This window comes from Scyliorhinus canicula, chromosome 7 (genome assembly GCF_902713615.1).
Source record: "Scyliorhinus canicula chromosome 7, sScyCan1.1, whole genome shotgun sequence".
Taxonomy (NCBI): domain Eukaryota; kingdom Metazoa; phylum Chordata; class Chondrichthyes; order Carcharhiniformes; family Scyliorhinidae; genus Scyliorhinus; species Scyliorhinus canicula.
The window spans coordinates 5,186,578-5,214,241 of NC_052152.1; the positions used below are offsets into that span (position 1 = coordinate 5,186,578).

At 46.9% G+C, this 27,664-nt stretch overlaps 1 protein-coding gene across 4 annotated transcripts in view; it reads left to right on the forward strand.

The window, feature by feature from the left end:
• LOC119968715 (1,4-alpha-glucan-branching enzyme-like) overlaps nucleotides 1-27,664 on the forward strand; it is a 707,296-nt gene that overhangs the window by 371,226 nt on the left and 308,406 nt on the right. For all 4 annotated transcript variants that reach the window (XM_038801318.1, XM_038801319.1, XM_038801320.1 and 1 more), the window contains exons 6-7: nucleotides 13,479-13,569; nucleotides 21,929-22,138. In XM_038801318.1, coding sequence (XP_038657246.1) covers nucleotides 13,479-13,569; nucleotides 21,929-22,138 — 301 coding nt within the window. The remainder of the gene's footprint in view (nucleotides 1-13,478; nucleotides 13,570-21,928; nucleotides 22,139-27,664) is intronic.

Consider the following 27,664-nt stretch of genomic DNA (forward strand, 5'->3'; position numbering starts at 1 on the left):
TTTTCAAAGCCAGCGATGTAGCCCTGTGTGCTAAACAGCCCCTCTAATGGGCCCAGGCAGCGAGAAGCACACAGCCAATAGCAGAGTTCTAAAAACCAGGGATGCTTCAAAAGGCCAGAATATTAAACAGCGCAAAGATATTGGAATGGAATCCTTGTGGGCTGAAGGAATTTTCAGAGATATAACAATCTTTATTGTCACAAGCAGGCTTACATTGACACTGAAATGTACCAGCCCATACCAGCCTCCCCGAACAGGCGCCGGAATGTGGCGACTAGGGGCTTTTCACAGTAATTTCATTGAAGCCTACTCGTGACAATAAGCGATTTTCATTTTTTTCTTTTCAATGAAGTTACTGTGAAAATCCCCTAGTCACCACATTCCGGCTCCTGTTCGGGTACACAGAAGGAGAATGAAGAATTTCCAATTCACTGAACAAAAGCACATCTTTTGGGACCTGTGGGAGGAAACTGGAGCATCCGGAGGAAACCCACGGGGAGAACCTGCAGACTCCACACTGACAGTGACCCAAGCCGGGAATCGAACCCGGGACCCTGGCGCTGTGAAGAAATGGTGCTAACTACTGTGCTATTGTGCCGTCCAGATGGAGGGCAGAGGAACGCTCCCTGGTGGCATGGCCAATATCTACTCTCTATCAACGATATTAAAATAGGCCATCTGGTGATGAACACACTTTCTGTGTGTGGGATCTTGCTGTACGCAGGGCGGCTGCCATGCTGCCTACATTATTTCAGTGACTCCACTTTATATGGAGAGGTGAGGCCAAGGACAGTTTGGAATAACCACCCTGCCTTACTGTGGGCAGATAGACATTGCAGATTCTAGCCTTGGAACCCACGCATCTGGATTATACTCTCACCTATGAGTCAGAGGATTGTGGCTTCTAGCTCTGCTCCAGAGGGAGTGTCGCAGAGGGTGCTCTCCTTTAGATGGCGGTCTGCCCCTACACGAACATCAGATTCTGTGGCATTAGTTTGAAGAGCAGTAGAGTTCTCCGTGGTGTCCTCACCAATATGTATTCTTCAACTAACGTCATCTAAAAGATTCCTACGACCGTTCTTACTTGTCTGTATAAATTGGCTGCTGCATTTCCCGTATCGCGACAGTGACCCATTTCGAAATGTACTGCATTTGGCTCGACAGCACTTTGTATGTCCTGAGGTCACAAAAGGCATAGTGCGTACGAATTTCTGTCTTGCACTTTCCCTGTACTTTGCCGACAGGTCAATATTTCAGGTATTGTCTCTTCAGAGCGGCCAAGCGAGGATTAAAAAGGATCCCTTTATAGAACTAAGCAGAAGGGTAAGGTTTTAGGGAGGGAAGAGATGAAAGTGGAGTCAGATAAAGCTGCCTCTTGTCATACAGAAGCAGTTAATGGGTTTAATAATGTGTAGATAGATTTTTTTTATTAAAAAGCTGTAAATTCCTGAAGCGCTGCAGGCTGATGTACAAAGCCTTGGAGTCGGCAAGATTCACAGCAGGATGGACAACCGGAACATTGTTTCGATGGTACGGATTAGAGAAACGAGCACTGATTCAATGTTCCCCCGACACTTGTCAAGTTGCTAAACGTTTGTGCAGTCTCGCTGTGTTTCTTTTATACCTTACCTGAAAGGTTGGACAGTCAAGTAAAGGTAATACGTCAACTCCCCCAATCACCTGGCAATCAACTTGGAATACACACATTGTTTTCTAAAACGTGTTCAATTGTTTGAATGAATGGGGCAAGAATGATTCGGCAGTGTTATCATGTGGTTGGTGAAGCATAGGAATTAAAGCACGGCAGGGGCCACTTTGCTTTTTGCCTATCTAAGAATGAGCATTCCACGCTCCACGTTCTCTCAATTTCCTATCATTCCCTTGCATTCTTTTATCTTATTTTGCCTCAAATTTTGCTTTGTTCTTTCCGCACAAACAGACTGGCCATCCTCGGCTACGTCGTGGAGAACGGAGTCCTGGGCCCAGACCCGGACCGCATGTCATTAGAACTCCCCCTCCCCCATGGCCCCAAGGCCCTCAAAAGGTGCTTGGGGCTCTTTTTGTACTACGCCCAGTGGGTCCCCCAATATGCGGACAAAGCCCGCACACTCTTCAAGGCCACACTATTTCCCCTGTCAGCTGAGACGCGCCAAGCCTTCAGCTGCATCAAGCAGGACATCGCCAAAGCAGCCATGCGGGCGGTGGATGAATCCACTCCCTTTCAGGTAGAGAGCGACGCTTTAAACCAAGCAGGGCGGCCCGTTGCATTTTTCTCCCGTACCCTATCCGCTTCAGTACGCCGACACTCCTCAGTCGAGAAGGAAGCACAAGCCATCGTGCAGGCTATCCGACACTGGAGGCACTACCTCGCAGGTAGGAGGTTCACCCTCATTACCGACCAACGATCGGTCACCTTCATGTTCGACAACTCGCAAAGGGGCAAAATTAAAAATGACAAAATTCTAAGGTGGAGGATTGAACTCTCCACCTACAATTACGATATCAAATATCGACCGGGGAAGCTCAACGAGCCCTCGGATGCCCTATCCCGTGGGACATGCGCCAGCGCGCAAATCAGCCGCCTAAAAGCCATCCACGATGACCTCTGCCACCCAAGGGTCACCCGGCTCGTCCACTACATCTGAGCCCGAAACCTGCCTTTCTCCAACGAGGAGGTAAAAGCCGTCACCAGGGACTGCCCGATCTGTGCGGAGTGCAAACCGCATTTCTATAGACCAGACAGGGCCCACCTGGTCAAGGTTTCTAGGCCCTTTGAACGCCTTGCAATCGATTTCAAAGGGCCACTCACCTCCACTAACAAAAACATTTACTTCCTTAACATTATTGACGAGTTCTCCTGATTCCCCTTCGTCATCCCGTGCCCCGATATGACCTCCCACACAGTCATTAGGGCCCTGCATAGTGTCTTCACCCTGTTCGGTTTCTCCAGCTACGTGCACAGCGACCGGGGTGCATCCAGTATGAGTGACGAGCTGCGTCAGTACCTGCTCGACAAGGGCATCGCCTCGAGCAGGACTACCAGTTACAACCCCCAGGGGGAACGAACAGGTGGAGAGGGAGAACGCGACGGTCTGGAAGACCGTCCTACTGACTCTCAGGTTCAGGAAGCTCCAAGTTTCCCAATGGCAGGAAGCCCTCCCTGACGCGCTCCACGCAATTAGATCCCTCCTGTGTACAGCTACCAACCAAACCCCCCACGAGCGGCTCTTCATTTTTTCCAGGGGCACTACCACAGGGGTCTCACTTCTGGCGTGGCTGAGGACGCCAGGCCCGGTTCTCCTAAGGAAGCGGCGCACAAAACCGACTCCATTGTTGAAAAGGTGTGCCTGCTTCATTCCAACCCACAGTATTCATTTGTTGAGTTCCCGGACGGTCGCCAGGACACAGTATCCCTCCGGGACCTGTCACCCGTTGGATCCAGTCCCCCATCTACCCCCACCGAGGAACTCCTTTCCCCGTTCCCTATGCGGCCGCCCCCTTGCGCCCCCGATTCTGCGAGCTCACCCCACCAGTCCCGAGCGCCAGCACCAGCCCGGGCCCCCAGTCTCCATTCGACCAGGAGGTGTATGAGGCTCGGACAAGACTCGCCCCGGAGCCGGCAACCGTACCCCAGACCTTGATGCCCGCCCAGCCACCGCAAGAGGCTGCAACCCCGGTGCTCCGCAGGTCAAAACGGACAATTCGTCCACCGGACAGACTGACGGTTTGAGCCATCACCCCCTCCGGACTTGATTTTTTTAACAGGGGGTGAATGTGATTCACACTATATATAGTTGCCAATATCACTCCATGTATATATGTTCGTTATCTGCCCGTTGTAAGATCAATGCTGTATATAGTTGCCAATATAACTCCGTGTATATATGTTCACTATCCACCACTGTAAGTGCAGTTGCACTATCCGACCACCAGGGGAGTCACTCTGGGAGTACGCAAGAGTTTGTACTGGGCTCCTCCCTTGGCTCCGCCCAGGACTCCTTCCCCTGGGACCGATGTATAAAGATCAGTGCCTTAGAGCCAGCCGGCAGTTCATCTGAAGTTCAACGACGAATAGGCTGGCTCTGTTGTAAGTGTATTAAAGCCTCTGTTCAGATCCAACTACACGTGTTCGCTGAATTGATGGTTCCATCAGGTCATTCGGCCCTTCAAGCCTGCTCCGCCATTCAGGGTAATCATGGCTGGTCCTCGATCTCAATGTCATATTCCTGTTTTCTCCCCATACCCCCAATGCCATTAAAATCTAAAGATGATCTATCTTTCTTTAATACATTCAGCCATTTGGCCTTCACAGCCTTCTGTGGGAGTAAATGTCACAGGTTCACTACCCTTTTCGAGTGAATACATTTAGCCACATTTCGGTCCTAAAAGGTCTACCCCGTATTCTGAGACTGTCCCCTTTTTCTCGATTTCCCCAACCAGGGAAATCATCCTCCCTGCATCTAGTCTGTCCCACCCTGTTAGAATTTGATATGTTTCAATCCAATCTCCTCTTTCTCAACTCCAGTGAATTCAGGCTCAGTTGAACCAATCTCTCCTCATGGGACAGTCCTGCCAACCCCAACATCAGCCTTGTGAACCTCCGCTGCTCTCCCTCTCTGTCGATTGTATCCTTTCTTAGGTAGGGAGACCAAAACAGTTCACAATACCCTGGTCTCACCAAGGACCCTGTATAACTGCAGTAAGACATCACTACTTCTGAACTCGAGTCCTCTCGCAATGAGGGCCAGCAAACCATTTGCCTTCCTAATTGCCTCTTCATGCAGTTCCCACTGCTGGCTGTGTTTCCCCAATGATGAGGATGTGGATATTTCTGAAGTCGTTTCCCCCTGTTAGTTCTTTATTTGCCGACCATCATTCAGAACTGTGTGTGGCAGGACTTCAGAGCTTGGTTTTAACCCGTTGATTGTGGTGCAACTTACCTCTGTTTATCACATGCTGCTTCCACTCTTTGGCATGTTAATAGTCCTGTTTTGTATCTTCACCGGGTAAACACATCGGGTGGCGACGCCAAAATTGTGTTCGGCAATCAGCTGGAGAGTCCCCATTTCCGACGAAATCGGGGGCGGCGCTGATGTTGCGATCCTGCGCCCCCTCCAAATCGACATACTCTAGGAATACGCCGCATGCCATATCAACGGCCTTGGCGTTGTCTGAGGTCCACCCCCATGTGATTCACCCCCAACTGGTCGAGACCACGGTAGCATTGTGGATAGCACAATTGCTTCACAGCTCCAGAGTCCCAGGTTCGATTCCGTCTTGGGTCACTGTCTGTGCGGAGTCTGCACATCTTCCCCGTGTATGGGGTTGCTGGGTATGGGGATGGGGTGGAGGTGTTGACCTTGGGTAGGGTGGCCTTTCCAAGAGCCGGTGCGGACTCGATGGGCCGAGTGGCCTCCTTCTGCACTGTTAATTCTATGATAAAACTGGTCGAGTTCCCGTGGGCGTGGGTCTCTCATGGTCAGACTTGTCGGGAGCTCGGTGTGGCGGCTGCGGACTCAGTCCACCACACAGTCGAGGGAGGGCCGATCCGCGGGCAGGGGGTCTTTGTCAGGGACTGGGGCACTGTTGGGGGGTGTCCAGGGCTCGCGAGCCGGTCAAAGGCCGGCACTATTTTGAAGGCCACCGCCATGCGCATGTGCGGCCCCGGACCCGGCAATTCTCCGCGCCTTATCGGCAGCTAGAGCCGGTGCTCTACGCTGCTCGGCTGCTGGCCCCCAGCCAAACGGAGGTTCGGTGGACATTTTGCGCCGAATGTTGGGTCATAAAATGCCACGGTTCCCACGCCAGCGTCTGGACATAGCCTCAAAAGCGGAGAATCCAGCCCATCATTTTTACGACATGTCGATGGGTTAATTTATCAGCCTCCATTTCTCCTCTCACTACCTGTCTGTAAGCAGAAAGGCGTTTTTGATTTTTTAATTTTCCCCTTTTTTTTACTGGGGATGTGGTTCCCCAAACCCTAAAATTTGGGACTGTTCCAATCTTCACGCAGCAAACTCAAGATCAAATAGAAGGGTTGGTTTATTTCACACAGATACAAAACCTCTTCTGCCCTTGTTCAATAAAAGCGAGGTGAGGGAAAGAAAGGGATAAATCACAAGTCTAATGGAATGTCCCTTCAGAGTGATGGTTGCAGGATGATCTTTCCAGAGGTGAGACTCCCACAATGGGGGCAGGCACATGGGGTTGAAATAGGCTTGAAGGCACCAGTTCTACCGTTCCAGTAATTCACAGTTTAGCTATTGTACCCGAACAGAGCTCCTTCTGCTGCTACCTGTCCAATGGGAAGAAGATGGACTCTGCAGGCTGTTGTCTGGAGTTACCGTTTCCTTCGGAGTTCAAACAACGACTGGAGATAATTTCCAGCAGCGTATTAATGCAAATTCGGACATTTTAAGTCTCGGTCTTGTGATAGTTTTGGGTAACTAATGAGGGCTCCCAGTTGGAGCCCTTTGTTTGGGAGCAGGTAATAGTTGGGACATTAACACCACCTTGGGATATTGGAAGTCACAAATAATTGGCTTTGTCCAAAGTGGGCTGAGACAGACACACTGGGTGGGGTTCTCTGCTGGCCGAGGCTGGATCCGGGAAACACACTTGGGTTGGGAATCGGTTTTCACGCCAAAATCATGGTGGGCACCGGTTTCACACACTGGGGTCAATGCCTTCTACTCCGCATACACAGTAAACACCCATGGCATTATCATTGGCGGGCCTGACACGGTATTCTCCGGGGCCTCCGGGATTCTTCGCCTCCACCGGGGCAAATTCCCGAAGTTCGCTTGTGCTTTTAAAAATTGTGCAACAGGCGCTGTGGCTGCTGACGGTGAGAGAGGGGGCACGGAAAGTACCGTGAAGCTGGCCGGGGGGGGGGCTTCTGCCAGGGCTGGGGGGAGTAGCGGGCTTGACCAGAAGGTGGGCTGAGGGATCGGATTGAATGGACATAGCACCATTGCCACGGCCTGCAATGCAGCCATGTAGCTGCGCGTGCCGATGACTGCCCACTGTGAAGCCAGGGCCACAGGTCATGCGGCTGTCTCCCGAGGCCAGCCCCCTAGGTGCCCTGTGGCCCCAGCCAACCCATTAGCGGGATGGGCTTGCTCCAGTGCCATCTTGTTTGCTGGGGTGGTTCGTGTGGGGAGTGAAGTGTGCATATGCGGCTGCAGCTTGTCAACCTCCTGAGTGTCAATTGCAAATCGACAAATCCGGCACCGTTTTTCATTGGAATGGATTGTGTTCCACGTGGCGCCGGTGCGAGCCCCTCCACGGTCGCTGAATCGGTCCTGGAGCTGCTCCAAATTTGCTGTGGTGGAAATCCGTGAATCCTATCCTGGCATCAACATTTAGTATCAGGAACGGAGACTGTCTTCAGGGCTGAAATTCTGCCTTAGAAATGCAAAGGATTTGGCTGAAATTCAATTGTCTGCAGTCACAGAGGGTGCCTCAGTACAGATATTGAGTCTCTGCTGTGATTCACAGGTAGTCATTGAGCCTTGTCCATTTAAAATATTTTTACAGAATAGTTTGGTGGCGTAAATATGTATTTATTTTCTGTCCTGCCTCAGCAGGGGCATAAGGTAGCCTGGTGTTGCTCTTCATTGAAGCATATTGATGTCGCAGCTTGATGGTGATAGAGCAGCACGGTAGCACAGTGGCTAGCACTGTTGCTTCACAGCGCCAGGGTCCCAGATTCGATTCCCAGCTTGGGTCACTGTCTGTGTGGAGTCTGCATGTTCTCCCCGTGTCTGGGTGGGTTTCCTCCAGGTGCTCCGGTTTCCTCCCACAAGTCCCGAAAGATGTGCTGCTGAGTGAATTGGACATTCTGAATTCTCCCTCTGTAAACCCGAAAAGGCACCCAAGTGTGGCGACTTGGGGATTTTCGCAGTAACTTCATCACGGTGTTAATGTAAGCCTACTTAATAAAACATAGAACAGTACAGCACAGAACAGGCCCTTCGGCCCTCGATGTTGTGCCGAGCCATGATCACCCTACTCAAACCCACCTATCCACCCTATACCCGTAACCCAACAACTCCCCCCCCTTAACCTTACTATTAGGACACTACGGGCAATTTATCATGGCCAATCCACCTAACCCGCACATCTTTGGACTGTGGGAGGAAACCGGAGCACCCGGAGGAAACCCACGCACACACGGGGAGGACGTGCAGACTCCACACAGACAGTGACCCAGCCGGGAATCGAACCTGGGACCCTGGAGCTGTGAAGCATTTATGCTAACCACCATGCTACCATGCTGCCCTTGTGACTTATTGTCACTTGTGACAATAAAGATTATTATTATTATTAGACTTTTAATTCTAGACTTTTTTTTATCAAATTCAAATTTCACCATCTGCCCTGGTAGGATTTGAACCTGTTTCCCAGAGCATTATAATAATATAATAATCTGTATTGCACAGACAGTGAACCAAGCCAGGAATCGAACCTGGGACCCTGGCGCTGTGAAGCCATACCTGAATCTCTGGATTACTAGTCCAGTGACAATACCACTATGCCACTGTCTCCCCATTGCAGCAAAGCTTTCAGAGTCCTGATTAACCAACTCAAGGGTAATTCAGTTTAATTTAGCTGGGTGAAATCTCTTAATTGATAGAATGGTGCCAGAAATGAGAGAGTTATGTAGCAGATGACATGGTGGCACAGTGGTTAGCATTGCCGCTTCACAGTACCAGGGACTCGGGTTCGATTCCCGCTGACGGCCTGTGTGTAGTTTGTATGTTCTCCCCGTTTCCGCGTGAGTTTCCTCGGGTGCTCCGGTTCCCTCCCACAGTCCAAAGATGTGCAGGTTAGGTGGATTGGCCATGATCAATGCACAGGGATAGGTTATGGGAGTGGGCCTAGATAGAGTGCTCTTTCTGGCGGGGGCGGGGGGGTCGATGCAGACTCGATGGGTTGAATGGCCTTCTTCTGTAGGGATTCTATGGATACGCTATGGATTCTAACTAGACTTTCTGGGATTACTCTCCTTTCAACAGAGAAAGTTAAGAGGAATTTAATGGAGTTGTCCAAAATCATAAGCCCATAAGACATAGGGGCAGAATTAGGCCACTCGGCCCATCGAGTCTGCTCCGCCATTCAATCATGGCTGATATTTTATCATCTATATTCTTCTGCCTTCTCCCCATAACCGCTGATCCCCTTATTAATGAAGAACCAATCTACCTCTGTCTTAAAGACACTCAGTGATTTGGCCTCCACAGCCTTCTGCGGCAAAGAGTTCCACAGATTCACCACCACCTGGCTGAAGAAATTCCTCCACATCTCTGTTTTAAAGGACCATCCCTTTATCTGAGAAGGTGTCCTCTGGTTCCAGTTTTTCCTATAAGTGGAAACATCCTCTCCACTCTATCCAGTCCTCGCAGTATCCTGTAAGTTTCAATAAGATCCCCTCTCATCCTAAACTCGAACGAGTACAGACCCAGAGTCCTCAACCGATCCACATACGACAAGTTCTTCATTCCAGAGATAATTCTTGTGAACCTCCTCTGGACCCTTTCCAAGGCCAGCACATCCTTCCTTAAATAAGGGGTCCAAAACTGCTCACAATACTCCAACTGGGGTCTGACCAGAGCCTTATACAGCCTCAGAAGTACATCCCTGGTCTTATATTCTAGCCCTCTTGACATGAATGCTAACATTGCATTTGCCTTCTTAACTGCCGACTGAACCTGCACATTAACCTTAAGAGAATCATGAACAAGGACTCCCAAGTCCCTTTGTGCTTCTGATTTCCTCAGCATTTCCCCAGTTAGAAAATAGTCTATGCCTAAATTCCTCCTTGCAAAGTGCATAACCTCACACTTTTCCACATTGTATTCCATCTGCCACTTCTTTGCCCACTCTCATAGCCTGTCCAAGTCCTTCTGCAGCGCCCCTGCTTCCTCAATACTATCTGTCCCTCGACAGATCTTTGTATCATGAGGGATATGGAGTAGATGGGGAGAAACGTTTCTCTGGCTGGAGAATTGGGAAACAGGATACAGATTTTTTTCAGATAACTGGCAAAAGAACCTAGGCTGAGATGAGATTTTTTTTTATTGCCGCAAGTTATAATGATCAGGGATGTGCTGCCTGAAGGCAAGTAGATTCAGTGATAGCTTTGTATTGGATGAAGGGGATTTGTTTTCAGGTCTTTGGACAGCGAACAGGGAGATTGAGACTAATTAGATATAACTTTCAAATGCTAGCAACGGAGTAACGGGCTGAATGGCTACCTTCTGTGCTGTATAACTCTAATTTTACACCTTGTCTTTCCACTGATAATCCGCAGTCTTTCTTCCCTCATCGCTGATTCAGCAACCAGTGGGGAAAAAGTCTCTTGTTGCTTATTCCTTTGAAACGTTTCATAATTTGCAGACCACAATTCACTACCACCTAACTGTCACCATTTCAGTGAGGAAAAACCTCCATAAAATGTCTTTGTATCTATAACCTGTCATTTCTGTTGTTATTCTTTGCTTGGCTGCAGTGTAAAAACCTGCTCAGAACTGCCTGAAATGCTAATTTGCCGAAGGAAAGTCTTGTACAAATTCAACATCACATCCTTGCTTTTTAATGAGGGTGGCATCATTTGCAAAACCCAATTTCCTTTCTTTATTGCTTTACTTTACCGACAACCTAACTTTTAAAAATCCTTTATTTAAGATTTCTGTGCCTCCACTGTTAATTTTTCCTTGCATTGGGGTAAGAGGAGTGAGATTGAAGATAGCCAAACTGGAGGGCATGGAAAACATTGATAAATTTGAAGCGATATTGACAGATTAGTGAAATGGGAAAGTTGGTGGTCAGGGATGTTTTCAGTTCATTTTAGGATTGAAACCAATGATATCCGGGAAATTATAATGGAACAATGTTTCATAGAATCCTATAGTGCAGAAGGAGGCCATTCAGCCCATCAAGTCTGCACCAACCCTCGGAAGGAGCAGCCGACCTGGGCCCACTCCCCTGCCCTATTCCCGTAACCCCACGCATTGACCATGGTCAATCCACCTAACCTGCACATCTTTGGACTGACGGTTGACGGGCAGGTCGAACCCAGGATTTGGTCGGCTTGGCCAGAAGTGGATCACCGCGGGGAATGCCTATCCACCTAGACCAAAGACCACACAATCCCGACTAGATTCCTGGGGCGAAGCAGCCATCTGTAGCTACCTTGGGTGATTGCAATTATTTGGTGAGATGAGGTTTGGCCATTCCACCCAATCCCTACATACATGCAGAACAAAAGATGACCCTGTACTCATCGCTACAACACGCCATTATCCCCCATTCTGCCAAACCAGAATTCCTGTTTTACTCAATTTAGTTGAATGAAGATTATGTGGATTATGGACATTATACAGACCCATTCCCTACTCTCTGCAACTTTTGTATTCCAGTCTCTCTAAAGTGAAATGTTTGTTTAACTCACAGAGCTGAAGTGAGATTAAAATGCAATTGCAGAATAGTATTTGCATTGTTGCAAGGAATTAAATGGAGAATTACTGATCACAGTGATTACAGGAAATATCTTTTTGTAACACTTGAGGACCTATTAACCACAAGAACCAGGCTCGAGAGCTTTATGTTTTCTTTGAACCCCAGGAGGAAACTCTTTTCATTACAATGATTTGCATCCACCAAATATTGACATATTTTATGTTGCTTTGAATCATAAAGTGAAATAGAGTCTCTTGTTTCCGCATTCTCTCTCTATTGAAAGGAGAGTAGGTTCTCCTTGCCAAAGGAATGCTTTCACCCTCCTGCAGTGCTGAATGTTGAGTTTTAGTTTTACGTTTCTTCCCTTTCTGTTTTGTGTTGAAAAATCTCTGAGGAACTCTGGCAATCACTCAAAGGAAAATGAAACATTTAATTAAGGCAACGCTGAAACCTTTAACTGATTTATGGAAATAGAAAATAATAATCTTTATTATTGTCACAAGTAGGCTCACATTAACACTGCAATGAAGTTACTGTGAAAAGCCCTAGTCGCCACATTCCGGCGCCTGTTTGGGTACACAGAGGGAGAATTCAGAATGTCCAATTCACCTAACAAGCACATCTTTTTTTGGGGGACGTGTGGGAGGAAACCGAGTACCCGGAGGAAACCCACGCAGACACGGGGAGAACGTGCCGACTCCACACAGACAGTGACCCGAGCTGGGAATCAAACCTGGGACCCTGGCGCTGTGAAGCAACAATACTAACCACTGTGCTACCATGCTGCCTTTTAGTGTGGGATTCTCTTTCTGATGCAAGAATTATGGGGTCAGGTGGTTTGAAATGTGATACAGCTCTTGGCTCATTAATGTATCCATGAAGTGGGATTCTACAGGGGACAATTGTGAAACTGGTGTTGTTGTGAAGATCAGCATCGCATGGCGAGACGAGGTTCTGGAGCATATGCTCATTGTTAAGCTAATGATTTCTGCGTTCCCTCAACCATGTTCGTCAGATGGATGATGGCTATACACCCAAAGACTATCTGTACGATGAACTGGACACTGGGACATGTCATCCAGGGTGTCCATACCTCTGTTACCAGGACACCCACCTGTGAGATATGAAGATGCGGGACATTGGCTCTTGAGAACTGGGAGATGGTTGCTGAAGGCTGTGTCCTCTGGAGGCTGGCTGCTTAGAAAGACTTTGGAAGAGACGGGAGAGAAGAGGGCCCAGAGAAACCGAGGCCAGCAGATAGTGCACCTTCTCAGCCCACTGTCTACGTTTGCAAGAAATGCGGCAGAGATTCGGGGCTCCTGAGCCACACTAGGTGATTCCTTGGTGACCACCGTGGTGTAGACCGTTGCCTTAGGAGACGGAAGGCTTCCATGATAGGTTGAGAAGATTCAGCTATTCGAAAAGGAAATTTTCAGGGCTATGGGGAAAGAGTTAAATAGCTCTTTTGAGCAACAAGTGCATACTGGATGGGCCCAAAGGCAGTCCCCTGTGCTATGTTCATAGAAGGAAGCCATTCAGCCCGTTGAGTTTGCACCGGCTCTTGCTCCGATAGGCCCAAAGCCCTGCTCCTATCCCCGTAACCCCACCTAACCGTTGGGCAATATTAGCGTGGCCAATTCACTTAACCTGCACTTTTTTTGGACTGTGGGGGGAAACCGGAACACCCGGAGGAAACCCACGCAGACACGGGGAGAAAGTGCAGACCCCACACAGACAGTGACCCGAGCCGGCATCAAACCTGGGACCCTGGCGCTGTGAAGCAGCTGTGTTAACCACTGTGGCGCCCATTATTATACGTTATTATATGGTCGATCCTGTTGACTAAGGAGACGAGCAAAGTATTTGGATGGACAGCTCAATAGGCTGAAAAGGGGTATCCAACAATAATTAATGATCTTTGGAAGAGTTTATCTTGGTGCTATATAAATGCAGGTTGTTGCAAAATAACCCCATCTTCACATACAGAGCATTATATTGTTGTTCTCCTTTTGCAGGTTATAACTGTATCCAGCTGATGGCTATAATGGAGCATGCTTACTACGCCAGCTTTGGTTATCAAGTTACCAGCTTCTTTGCTGCTTCAAGGTACAATCAGTTTGCCTTTCCTTTCTAAGAGCCTAATTCTTCCTGAAAGTTTGGGAAATTAGAAACACCAAAAGTAGTGGATGAAGTTTCATGCTGCAGATGTTCTGACAGACTCCCATCATAAAATCATGCAGCACAGACTGAAGCTATTTCACCCACCAGTTCTTTGACGGAGCCAATCAATTAATCGTTCACTCCTGTTCCTTCCCTATCATTCTGCATTTTTCCACTTCAGACATTTATTAAACTCTGCGTTGAAAGTCATGACCAGGTAAGAAGAGTGAACCGGCGCGTCTCTATTCCCCTCCTTGTTTGGTCACAACAAAGGTTTAAATTTCTTTTTCACGAGGACATACCTCTTCCAAACCCAAGTGCATTTGTCAATTTGAGTTGTGAGCAATTGGGAGCCAATCAAACAGGGTTTTCCTGAGTCAAAGAAAACAAATTTATTAACCACTAAATGCAAGGGGAAAAAAATAAAACTGCGACGTCGCATTCCCCTGAGGACGGTTTGTTTGTCTTTCACCTTCACCTTGGAAGGGGGCCTTGCATTTTTTAAGTAGTTCGGCCTCATTTCAAATTGCAAAATTTCCGGTCAGTTGAAAGTTGAACAATTGTTTCTTCAAACATTGAGGACCATAGCCTCGAGACATTGAATCCGCTTCCACCACCCTTTCTGCAGATGGAATCCAGACCATAATCGCTGCATTAAAAAAAACAATGATGGTCATCAGTTTCGTTTGCCAATTGCCTCAATTTTCTATCCTCTGGTTCTATATCCCATCACCACAACGCAAAACACTTCACCCTATCTACTTTATTCTTCATATTTTTTGACCACATCTTTCAAGTCTCCCCAAATCTTATCTGTGCCATAAAATCACCCCCCACTTCTCTAATATCCCCACTTCACTGGAGTCTTTCATCCATGGTGCCATTCTAGCAAATCTCCTCTGCGCTCTCTCCAAGGCTTCGACATGTTTCCTGAGGTGGTGGGCCCCCAGAATGGTCGCAGTGGTTCAGATAGGATCTAACCAGTATTTTGGGAACATTGAACAAAATTTCCTTATTTTTGGACTCTTTGCCTCTATTGATAAAACCAAATATATCATGTACCTCAGCTTTCTCAATTGGTCTTGCCATCTTCAAACATTTGGACTTATGCACCCAATGTCCTCCTGAAGTCTGCCACCCTGCTGTTGCTGAGATTTGCACCCTCAGTAACATTTGAAATTATGCCTTGTGCTCATTTTGAAATACTTCTTTGGGTTGTGGGGGCGAAACCCACCCAAACCCAAGTCTGTAAATTCATGACTACTCTCTGCTTCTCTCCCTTCGCCAATTTTGGATCCACAAAGCCGCTACCCCAATAAACAGTTTTGTAAGGATGTCTATTATGTGTATGTTCAAATACACAATGGCAATCTCACTATCTTCATTTGCTCACTGCTCTTTATTACAGTGGGTTTGAGACACTAACCCAGGACCTAGGTGAGTGTGTGTGACCCTTTAAAGAACCTGTGGCACTGTTTGCAAAAAGAGCTGGTAATTCCCTCACTATCCTGGGTGACATAATGGATTATTATTGAATTTACAATGAAGAAAGAGGCCACTCGGCCCATCGGGTCTGCACCTGACCTTGGAAAGAGTACCCTGCGTAAGCCCACACCTCCACCCTATCCCTGTAACCCAGTAACCCCACCCAGACACTAAGGGCAGTTTAACATGGCCAATCCACCTAACCTGCACATCTTTGGACTGTGGGAGGAAACCGGAGCACCCGGAGGAAACCCATGCAGAGACGGGGAGAACGTGCAGACACTACACGTGCAGACACCCGATTTGAAACCGGGTTGCTGTGAGGCAGCAGTGCTACCCACTGTGCACCGTGCCGCACAGCTACTGCTTCAGTTAATCACCGTCAAAAGTAAAGTTTACGGGCAGCACGGTGGCGCAGTGGTTAGCATTGCTGCCTCACGGCGCCGAGTTCCCAGGTTCGATCCCAGCTCTGGGTCACTGTCCGTGTGGAGTTTGCATATTTTTACCTGTTTGGGTGGGTTTCGCCCCCACAACCCAAAGATGTGCAGGGTAGGTGGGTTGGCCACGCTAAATTGCCCCTTAATTGGAAAAAATGAATTCGGTACTCTAAATCTATATTTAAAAAAGTAAAGTTTACAATTCAGGCATCTTGTTACAGCTGGAGAGATCCTGCTGTGTTCCAAAAGGCAGAAAGAGCAGTAATTGCACTTCAAAGCAATTCATTGTCAGTGAAGGGTTTGAGGCAGTTTTGAGAGGTGTGATAAGATGCTACATTCTTGCTGACTCCCATAAGCATCCCCTGCTCCTCTGCATGCGAAGATTACAGCAACGTGTATTGATAGAGGTGTGAATTTTTCATTCTTTGTCCACATGAACTGTGAGAAAAAGCCAATAATCCATTTACATGTTTTCCTACTTCTCCAACTGGTTGCTGGAGAGAGTGGTTTGATACCAAGGTAAAGCTTTGCTCTGTGTTGTTTCCCAGCCTGCTGCTTCTTGAAGAGGTTAGATTCATTACAAGAATGGTTATGTGGAACTTATACTTTTTCTCCAATAATCAGCTGGTACCTATATATTAAATATACTGAGTACTCAAGTGCTGGTACTAAATAGTTCAGGGCAAATAATACAATATTTTCTTTCTGCATAGACCCATGCTTGTCCAAGACATTGAAATACAGTAATTGGCAATATTCGGCAAATACAGCAGTCATCTTGTGCAAAGCAGCAATTAACTTTTTTTTATTCGTTCCTGGGGTGTGGGCGTCGCTGGCTGGGCCAGCATTTGATGCCCATCCCTAAGGGTAGTTAAGAGTCAACCACATTGCTGTGGGTCTGGTATGACATGTAGGCCAGACCGGGTAAGGATGGCAGATTTCCTTCCCCGAAGGACATTAGTGAACCAGATGGGTTTTGACGACAATCGACAATGGCTTCATGGTCGTCATTAGACTTTTAATTCCAGATTTTTATTGAGTTCAAATTCCACCATCTGCCCTGCTGGGATTTGAACCCAGGTCCCCAGAGCATTACCCTGGGCCTCTGGACTACTAGCACATTGACAATACCACTATGCCCTGCCTCCCCGATGCAAGACTTGTTCAACAGCAACATGGAAAAGCCATTCACCTTTCCTGTGCTGTATAGGAACAAGATGCCGGCGTTGGACTGGGGTGAGCAGTGAGCACAGTAAGAAGTCTTACAACACAAGGTGAAAGTCCAACAGCTTTATTTGGAATCATTAGCTTTTGGAGCGCAGCTCCTTCCTCGGGTGAGATTTCTCACTGAGTAGGAACAGGAGGAAACCAGTCAGCTCCTCAAGCCAGGTCTGCCAGTGAGTTAGATAATTGTTGATCCACATCTTAATTACACCTAGCTTGGCATGGTTCCACAATTCTACTGATTGCAGTAAGTATTTTGATGAGCACACCGGAGGAACCCCTAGTTTCCCTTCAAGTACAGTGAAGATCAAAAATTAAAATAGGAGCAGGAGGAGTCCATTGGGCCCTTCCAGCCTGCTCCGCCATTAATTATGATCATGACTGATCATCCAACTCAATAGCCTAATCCTGCTTTCCCCCATATCCTTTGATCCTCTTTGCTGTATCCAGCTGCTTCTTAAAACCATACAAAGCTTTGGTCTCAGCTATTCCTGTGGTGACAAATTCCACAGGCTCACCACTCTCTAGCAGAAGAAATTTCTCCTCATCTCTGTCCTCAGTGGTCTACCCCGTATCCTCAGACTGTGACCCCTGGTTCTGGACACACCCACCATCGGGAACATCCTTCCTGCATCTATCCTGTCTCGGCCTGTTAAGATTTTATAGGTTTATGAGATCCCCCTTCATTCTTCTGAACTCCAGTGAATACAATCCTAACCGATTCAATCTCTCTCACACATCCCTGTAGAGGAAGAACATCCTTCCTCGGATAAGGAGACCAAAACTGCACACAATATTCCAGGTGTGGCCTCACCAAGGCCATATAAAATTACATCAAGACATCCCTGTTCCGGTACTCAAATCCTCTCGCAGTGAAGGCAAGAATACCATTTGCTTTCTTTACTGCCTGCTGCACCTGCATGCTTACCTTCAGTGACTGGTGTACAAGGACACCCAGGTCTCGTTGCATTCCCTTCTCCCAAGTGAGGCCATTCAGATAATCTGCCGCCTTGTTTTTGCTACCAAAGTGAATATCCTCGCATTTCTCCAAATTATACTGCATCTGCCATTCGTTTGCCCACTCACTCAACTTGTCCAAATCGCACTGAAGGATCTCTGCATCTTCCTCACAGCTCACCCTCCCACAGAACCTGGTGTCATCTGTAGATTTGGAGATGTTACATGTTGTTTCCTCATCTAAATCATGAATATATATTGTGAATAGCTGGGGTCCCAGCACCGATCCCTGCGATACCCCACTAGTCACTGCCTGCAAATTTGAAAAAGGCCTTTTAATTCCTTCTCTTTGTTTCCTGTCTGCCCACCAGTTTTCTATCCATCTCAATACACCATCCCTAATACCATGCACTTTAATTTTACACACTGATCTCTTATGCAGGACTTTGTCAAACATCTTCTGAAAGTCCAAATGAACCACATCTGCTGGCGCTCCTTCATCAACTCTATTAGTTACATCCTCGAAGAATTCCAGTAAATTTGGCAAGCATGATTTCCCCTTCATAAATCCATGCTGACTCTGTCCCATCCTGCCACTGTTTTCTAGGTGCTCTGCTATAAAACCTTTGATGATGGATTCTAGAATTTTCCCCACTACTGACGACAGGCTTACTGGTCTATAATTCCCTGTTTTCTCTCTCCCTCTCTTTTTAAGTAGTGGAGTTACATTAGCTACCCTGCAATCTCCAATTCCCGTAACAACTTCCCCGAACAGGCGCCGGAATGTGGCAACTAGGGGCTTTTCACAGTAACTTCATTTGAAGCCTACTTGTGACAATAAGCGATTTTCATTTTCTTTTTTCATTTCATCTGCAGGGACTATTCCAGAATCTATAGAATCCTGGAAGATGACCACCAAGGCATCCACAATTTCTGGAGCCGCTTCCTTAAGTACTCTGGGATGTAGATTATCAGGCCCTGGGGATTTGTCAGCCTTAATCCCATCAATGTCCCCAACACCATTTCTCTATTAATAGTGATTTCCTCAGTTCCTCCCTCTTACTAAATCCTGCATTCCCCAAAGTTTATGGTATTTTATTTGTGTCCTCCTTTGTGAAAACGGAACCAAATTATGTGTTTAGTTGCTCAGCCATTTCTTTGTCCTCCATTATAAATTCCCCTGTTTCTGACTGTAAAGGTCTTACACTTGTCTTCACCAATATTTTTTCTCTTCATCCACCTATAGAAACTTTTACAGTCAGTTTCTATGTTCTCTGCAAGCTTACTCTCTATTTTTCCCTTCTTAATCAACTCCTTGGTCCTCCTTTGCTAAATTCTAAACTGCTCCAAATCCTCCGACCTGTTGTTTTTCTTGGCCAATCTGTATGCTTCTTCCTTGGATCTAATACTATCTCTAATTTCACTTGTAAGCCATGGATTGGCCATCTGTTCCGTTTAACCTTTGTGCCAGACAGGAAGAAACAATTGTTGCCGCACCCCATGCGCTCGTTGAATGTTTGCCATTGCCTATCCACTTCAGTAGCATTCCCCAATCTATCAAAGCCAATTTGTGCCTCGTTTTATCGTAGTTTCCTTTGTTAAAATTCAGGACACTAGGCTCAGAATTAAGTACTTCGCTCTCCACCTTGATGATAAATTCTGTCATATTATGGTCGCTCATCCCCAAGGGGTCTCACACAACTGGATTGTCAATGAGTCCATTCTCATTACACAGTACCCAGTCCAGGGTGGCCTGCTCTCCTTTGTATTTCTCAGCTCTACCCATGCAGGTTCCACATTGTCGGAGCTAATGTCCTTCCTCACTACTGTGTTAATTCCCTCTTTACCCAGCAGTGCAACCCCACCGTCTTTTCCATTTTGTCTGTCCTTCCTAAATAAATCCTTAACCTCCTTAGAATAATCACTCGGATCCTTGACAGAGGCTCGCATCCCCAGTCTTCTGGCTCTGCCATAAGTCCTGTCATCTGAAGCGAGGCTGACGGAGAATCAACAGAAAGGAGATTATTGGGAGCTAAATTGGACAGGTGTTTAGGAGCTGGCACAGATATGACTGGCCGAATGCCCACTGTTCTGGGCCAGGTTTAGAAACTCCAAAGTGTATTATGAAGTTCACTTGGCCTTTATGTTCAATTTGGTTAGGATAAGCACAAAAGACTTGGCTGCAGGTGTGATTCATCAGACTTCCTCGACACTTGAATCAAAACAAGGTTTAATCTAAGAATGTAGGTAACATATTTTATATGTAAACAGCAAGAGTTTTTATCAAACAAACATAAAAACACCACAAAGCTACAGTAATTTATGTATAACACTTAACATAGCACAGTGGTTAACACAGTTGCTTCACAGCTCCAGGGTCCCAGGTTCGATTCCTGACTTGGGTCTGTGTGGAGTCTGCACATTCTCTCTGTGTCTGCGTGGGTTTCCTCTGGGTGCTCCGGGTTCCTCCCACAAGTCCCGAAAGACGTGCTGTTAGGTGAATTGGACATTCTGAATTCCCCCTCTGTGTACCTGAACAGGTGCCAGAGTGACTAGGGGATTTTCACAGTAACTTCATTGCAGTGTTGATGTAAGCCTACTTGTGACAATAAAGAATATTATTATTGATAAATCTCCCCTTAGCTGTTCCAATTCAACAACAAAATCCAATTAAATCAAAACCTTTTCAAGGCGGGGCACAGCACACTGTATTCTCACTGGAATGGCCTTTTTCCTGAAATTCTGATCCAGTTCCAAACAACAGATTCACACTCCTTCTGGAAAACAACTATATCTATAAAGTTAACAAGGCAGTTAACCACACCAAATGTGCTTCTGTCTGGAATAGCAATGAAATCAGAGAGAAACAGGTAAAACACTTCTTTTCTCTCTCTGTAGTCCATAGCAGTCAAACTGAAAACGAAACCCCTTCTCCCCTGACAGCCACAGCCCAATGCGCTACAAGTCACATGATAAGAGACTTAAAGGGCCACTCACATGACACTGCCTTGGTGCTGTAGGTGTTGTAGGATGTTGGGCTGTTTAGTACAGGGCTAATTCGCTGACCAAGGCAGGCCAGCAGCACGGTTCAATTCCCGTGACAGCCTTCCCGAGCAGGCGCCAGAATGTGGCGACTAGGGGCTTTTCACAGTAACTTCATTTGCAGCCTACTTGTGACAATAAGCGATTTTCATTTTTTTCATGTTGGTTACAGTTTGGTAGGTCTCATAGAATTTACAGTGCAGAGGCAGCCATTCGGCCCATCGGGTCTGCACCATCTCTTGGAAGAGCACCTACCAAGTCCACACCTCCACTCTATCCCCATAACCCAGTAACCCCGCCTACCTTTTTGGACACTAAGGGCAATTTATCATGGCCAATCCACCTAATCTGCACATCTTTGGACTGTGAGAGGAAACCGGAGCACCCGGAGGAAACCCACGCAGACAGGGGGAGAACTTGCAGACTCCGCACAGACAGTGACCCAGCGGGGAAATAGAACCTGGGACCCTGGAGCTGTGAAGCAACTGTTCCAACCATTGTGCTACTGTGTAGTCTGAGGAAATCTCCGTAGTCATTGACCATATATGCAGTAAAGTGTACAAGCTCGGAGCTGTTTCCGTGCTGGCTGGTACACACGGCTCAGTCCAACACTACTGATCCTGGGGCCGGCCACGTGCTCTCTCACATTACTGTGTTGGCAGTACTGTACTCAGACCCACATTAACCCTGCGTGCACCAGACCTTTACAGCACAGTGAGATTGCTATGATTTAATGCGTTTTTTTGAGCTTGTAAGTCCAATGGAGATTGAATTATTTTTCTCTCTCTTTTGATGCCCAGCCAGTGATTACAGCGGTTTGGTTGGGATTCAGAAGCTCAACCTGTAGGCATTCAAAATATTTTTATTCTGGATGTGGGATGCGTGTGGCAGGCGGTTTGTTTGTTGATGACTTACGGTGGAAAATGTCAGTGCTTTGCTGGCGAGGATAATGCGAGCACTTGTCTTTCTGTATGTTTCCAGCACCGCTCGCGTGATTCTTTAAAAAAATTCTGCATTGATTTTGGTCAACAAAAGAAAAGTGACAGGCTTGTTGTGAGCACATTTATGTAAAGATCCAGAGAGCAATAAAGATCACCCCATTCAAAAAGCAAATAAAAAGAAAATAAATAATGGTGCTCCTGTATGTGTTTTGTCTGCAGTCGCTTTGGGACTCCTGAGGAGCTGAAGGAGCTGGTTGACACAGCCCACTCGATGGGACTGTTTGTGCTACTTGACATTGTACACAGCCACGCGTCGAGTAACACCGAGGATGGACTGAACGCGTTTGATGGGACTGATTCTTGCTTTTTCCACTCTGGAACCCGGGGCACACACCAGCAGTGGGGCAGCCGACTTTTCAACTATTCAAAGTAAGTGATTTGAAAATGTCTTTTTCAGCCCATTAATGTTTGTTTTTTTTTTTTGCTTTCTTCACTCTTCCCCCTCTTTGTACAATAAATACCCCAAGCTGACTGAGGTCTGTTAAGATTTTCTGGCAGACAGCATCCTGCTGTTGAAGCTGAACAAATTCTTTGTACCTCTCTCTAATTAATTCTCCAAGGGCTCTTAGAGATGGATGTTTTTGAAAGTTTTGCTGAAAGACAGTGAAATCGGAATCACTTTGTTTGAATTATAATTTTTATGATTCCTTTTGTTCCCTCGACCTTGGTAATCCACAGTTTTACATTGATCCCGAACAACTCTCAGCGTGTCTCAAGACGAGGCTGGATTGCTGAGTTCGGTCACCTGGCTGAATCTGAGGGAGAGATTGACAACACAGGTCTGCCTGCCCAGCACTCCGCAGCTTTTGAAGGCTTGTGTCTCTAATGTTATGTCGGATGCTATAGTGGGTTGTCTTTTGTTCCCTCTATCTGCTCCAGAGGCATCCTATGCCCTCACTTCACCGTTATCCACCTCCCACCGCTTCACAGGGTCCCAAGTTCAATTCCCCGCTGGGTCACTGTCTGTGCGGAGTCTGCATGTTCTCCCCGTGTCTGCGTGGGTTTCCTCCGGGTGTTCTGGTTTCCTCCCACAGTCCAAAGACGTGCAGGTTAGGTGGATTGGCCATGATAAATTTTCTTTAGTGTCCAAATGGTTAGGAGGGGTTATTGGGTTACGGGGATAGGGTGGAAGTGAGGGCTTAAGTGGGTCGGTGCAGACTCGATGGGCCGATTGGCCTCCTTCTGCACTGTATGTTCTATGTTCACTCGCTCCCCCCTTTTCTCGCTGCCACCTGCCCTCGATAGATCAGTAGATTTTTGGACACTAATGGAATGCGGGATGCGAAATGGCTGCGGGGATTTGGCAGGAATATGGCATTCAAGCAGAAGATCAGCTGTTGTCTTATTAAATGGTGGAGCAATCCTGCGGGGGCCATAGGGCCCAATCCTGCTCTAGTTTTTTATCAAGTGGGATCATTATTGATAAAGAGGTTTGCCTCATAGTTCCAAAACCCAGACTCAAATTCCACCCCTATAAACATAAATATTTGCACCAGAAAACAATTCAACTTCAAACTTTAATGATAATGTCATTGCTGATGTCTAGTGTACCCCCCTGGTCCCTGCTAACCTGCTGATTGTAGACAACCTCAAGTGGAAGGTGCTCACCGCTACTGAGCGGGGTCAAGATTAGAAAGGAGGTGGCAGAGCCTTGCACAGGCTCAGTGCAACTCAGAAACCTCCCCTGGACTATGGCCCCGACACCAAACATCAAGCCATTATTTCCAGGATGGCCACCGACTTCATCTCGTATGGGGAAGGATCTTCCCTCCGTAACCTTTAACCACTTGGTCCCCCAATTCCATACAGCTCACGTCTACCTCCTTCCCAAAAGGGTTGTCCGAGTCCACTCATCATTTCAGCCTGTTCCTGACACACTAAACATACTTCTTCCCGTCTTGACCGCATTTTTCCCACCTCGTCCAGTCTCTTCCCACCTAACTTGGTGATTCCTCTGCTGCCCCGCATCATTTTAACAATTTCCAGGTTCCTGGCCCTAAGCGGCTCCTTGTCACCATGAATGTCCTCTCACCTCCATCTCCCACCAGGATGGCTTGAGGCCTCTTCAATTTCGCCTTGAATGCAGGCCAGAAACATCGCCTGCTGCCCCTGGCTGAACTTATTCTCTCACTGAAGAGTTTCTCTTTTAACTTGTCTCACCTCCATCAAACAAAAATTGTGCCTGCCATTTTTATGGGGCAATACAAAGTATTCATTGTTTCGGTTCTAATCAAACACCACCCAGAACTCTCTTTCCTGTACATCGACGACTGCATCAGTGCTGCTTCCCGTTTTCATCCTGAAATGGAAACATTAATCAGTTTTGCTTTGAATTTCCACCCTTCTCTCACCTTCACATGGTCCACTCTCTGACAAATCCCTTCTCTTCCTTGACTTCTCTGTCTCCCTATCTGGGGATACACTGTCTACTAATACTCAGTACAAGCCCACAGACACCCACAGCTACCTCAACTGCACCTACAGCATTCTGAAGGGACCGTTTCCTCTGTGACAGCCTGATCCACTCCCTCAGCACCACAACACGTCATTCCCTTCCCATGGCACCTTCCAAGCAATCGGCTCTTTACCAATGCACACTGGAGGGACAGCACCTCGTCTTCCGATTTGGCACTTTATAACCTTCTGGACTCACCACTGAGTTCATGTCATTCATACCGACTCTGGGCCAATCTTTTATTGTTTACTGCTATCATTCCCTCTTCCTTTGTCTTTGGATCGACAAAATGTTTGTCATTTCATCACGCCCGTCTTCTAACCTATCCCTGACTTTCTCTTTTGTTCTAACTGTTCTTCCCCAGTTTTTCAAAAGCAGCACGGTAGCATTGTGGATAGCACAATTGCTTCACAGCTCCAGGGTCCCATGTTCGATTCCGGCTTTGGTCACTGTCTGTGTGGAGTCTGCACACCCTCCCCGTGTGTACGTGGGTTTCCTCCGGGTGCTCCGGTTCCCTCCCACAGTCCAAAGATGTGCAGGTGAGGTGGATTGGCCATGATAAATTGCCCTTAGTGTCCAAAATTGCCCTTAGTGTTGGGTGGGGTTACTGGGTTATGGGGATAAGGTGGAGGTGTTGACCTTGGGTAGGGTGCTCTTTCCAAGAGCCGGTGCAGACTCGATGGGCCGAATGGCCTCCTTCTGAACTGTAAATTCTATGATGATATAAATAATAATCTTTATTATTGTCACAAGTAGGCTTACATTAACACTGCAATGAAGTTACTATTAAAATCTCCGAGTCGCCACACTCCAGCGTCTGTTCGGGTACACAGAGGGAGAATTCAGAATGTCCAATCCACCTAACAAGCATGTCTTTCGAGAGGAAACTGGAGCACCCGGAGGAAACCCACGCAGACACGGGGAGAATGTGCAGACTCCGCACAGACAGTGACCCAAGCCGGGAATCGAACCTAGGACCCTGGAGCTGTGAAGCTACAGTGCTAACCACTGTGCTTCCGTGCCGCCGCATCATTCTTGTTGTCACAATCCCAGTTGATATAACTGGAAGGGAAGATCCTAGAATGGAACCCTGGCTCAAAAATCTGCAACTTCTACTTTCCTTTATAAAACATGGAGGAACAGACTCACAAGACAAGTCTAAACAACAAGGGAAAAACATTTATTGAACAAAGTTAGATTATTGCACAATACTTCTTTACTCCCTCTGAGTTTAACAAATACACACAGAATTTAAGATTAACCTGGATTACAAAGTGTATATTAAGCTAAAATGGTCTTGTTAACACAAAGTCCTTTTAAGCACCCAGGTTGACTGTGGGCAAATACACGCACCACTCTGAACCCAAGTTAGGGTCCATGACTCTGCGCGGAACCCCTCCCCAGATGATTTTAATGCTGTGAGCTACCCTGTCTCACTGAACCCCGATTTCCACACGAGTGATTTTAAATTCCGATTTCAAAAGTTACACTTTCAAATCTTCTTCTAAATTATTCTTTCCCTTTATTGCTTCTATCAAGGTTACACTTTCAGGTTTTCTACCTCTCCCTTCAGATTCACATCTCAATCGCTTCACAGCTCCAGGGTCCCAGGTTCGATTCCGGCTTGGGTCTGTGCGGAGTCTGCACATCCTCCCCATGTGTGCGTGGGTTTCCTCCGGGTGCTCCGGTTTCTTCCCACAGTCCAAAGATGTGCAGGTTAGGTGGGTTGGCCATGATAAATTGCTCTTAGTGTTCAAAATTGCCCTTAGTGTTGGGTGGGGTTACTGGGTTATGGGGATGGGGTGGAGGTGTTGACCTTGGGTAGGGTGCTCTTTCCAGGAGCCGGTGCAGACTCGATGGGCCGAATGGCCTCCTTCTGCACTGTAAATTCTATGATAGTTCTATGATTTCCTTTGTCTTAAAGGCTTTTACACACACATTCTGAAGTCCATCCACCGATTTCCACATTTATTTCAAATCCTGTCTCCCAAACTGTAGTAATTACTTGCAAACCTTAGCACTACCGCAGAGTTCTTTCTGGCCACTCACGATCCAATGCCTTTCAAATCTCTGTGACTTTATTAAACAGTAATCTGTTTACATCTGTTAGCTCCAGGCGTCTTGGAAACTTCTCTTCATTTTCTAGCTGCCTTAACTAACTGGTCTTTAGGTTTCTGGCATCTGTTTTCTTAACCATTACTCCATGGTATTGCTTCTCTTCTGGCAAGATTGAGAGCAATGTTCCCTCTTTAGCCTTCTAAAACCAACTGCTTCCAGCAGAGCTGTGAAAGCCGCCTTCTCTCTGACTCCCTATCTCTAATTACAATCAAATTAGCCAAACTTAAACTTAAAAGCTTCTCTACCTTTCAAAGCCCCAGTAGCTAAGCAGCCACTGCTGGCTTATTTATTATTTGTGGTGTTGCCATCTCTAAACATAATAGAATCACAATTAGGATTGAAACCAACATACAAACACCTTTTGTCCAGGATGATTCAAACTATAGGTTTTACCCTTCCAGGCACAGAAACATCAGCACTGCTGCTCCCAGCTTCACGGACCCAGGTTCACTTCCAGCTTTGGGTGACTGTGTTGGAGTTTGCACTTTCTCCCTCTGTCTGTGTGAGTTTCCTTCGGTTGCTCCGGTTTCCTCCCACAGTCCAAAGATGTGCAGGTTAGGTGGATTGGCCATGATAAATTGTCCCTTGATGGCCAAAGGATTAAGTGGGGATACTGTACTGCGGGGGCATGGGCTTAGGTGGGGTGCTCTTTCCAAGGGTTGGTGCAGACTCACTAAGCCGAATTGCCTCTGCACTGTAGGGATTCTATGATTAGTAGAAGAGATGATGGGATTGTAGGATGAAGGGTACAGAGTGGCAAGATCAAGCACTGCAGGAGCTCCTGAAATCATAGTTCAGAGCAATGAGCCTTTGCAATAAAATGGATGGTTGGAGAAATTTGAGAGTAAGTTCAAGAATGTTGATTGTTCATCATGTGGCAGTAAATTGTTTAAAAATTGGGAGGTGTAAATTATGTTCTAAGCTGCACGTAATGGTAAGTTATCTGTTGAACTGAGTGCCTGCTGAGTCAATCTTAGAATTGGCTGCTGGAGGACCTGCTCCTGATCACTTTTGAGAAGTAAATGTGCATATCTCAACTCGTACAAATTCCTGTTTACCCATCAACCTTATGTTCACAACCTACGTTAGCTTCCAGTGCAGCAGCATCTCAAATTAAAAATGTTCAGCCTTGTGTTCACTCCCTCCATGATCTTGCTCCTGCCAACCTCTGAAATCTCCATCAGATGTGAAAACCCTTTGTGATCTCTGCCTTCCTCCAATTCTCTCCTTTTGCCCATCCCCAAATTTCTTCATCCCTCCCATTGGTGATCATGTCTCCAGCTCCCATTCCATATGTTCTGGAATTCTCTACCTAAACCTTA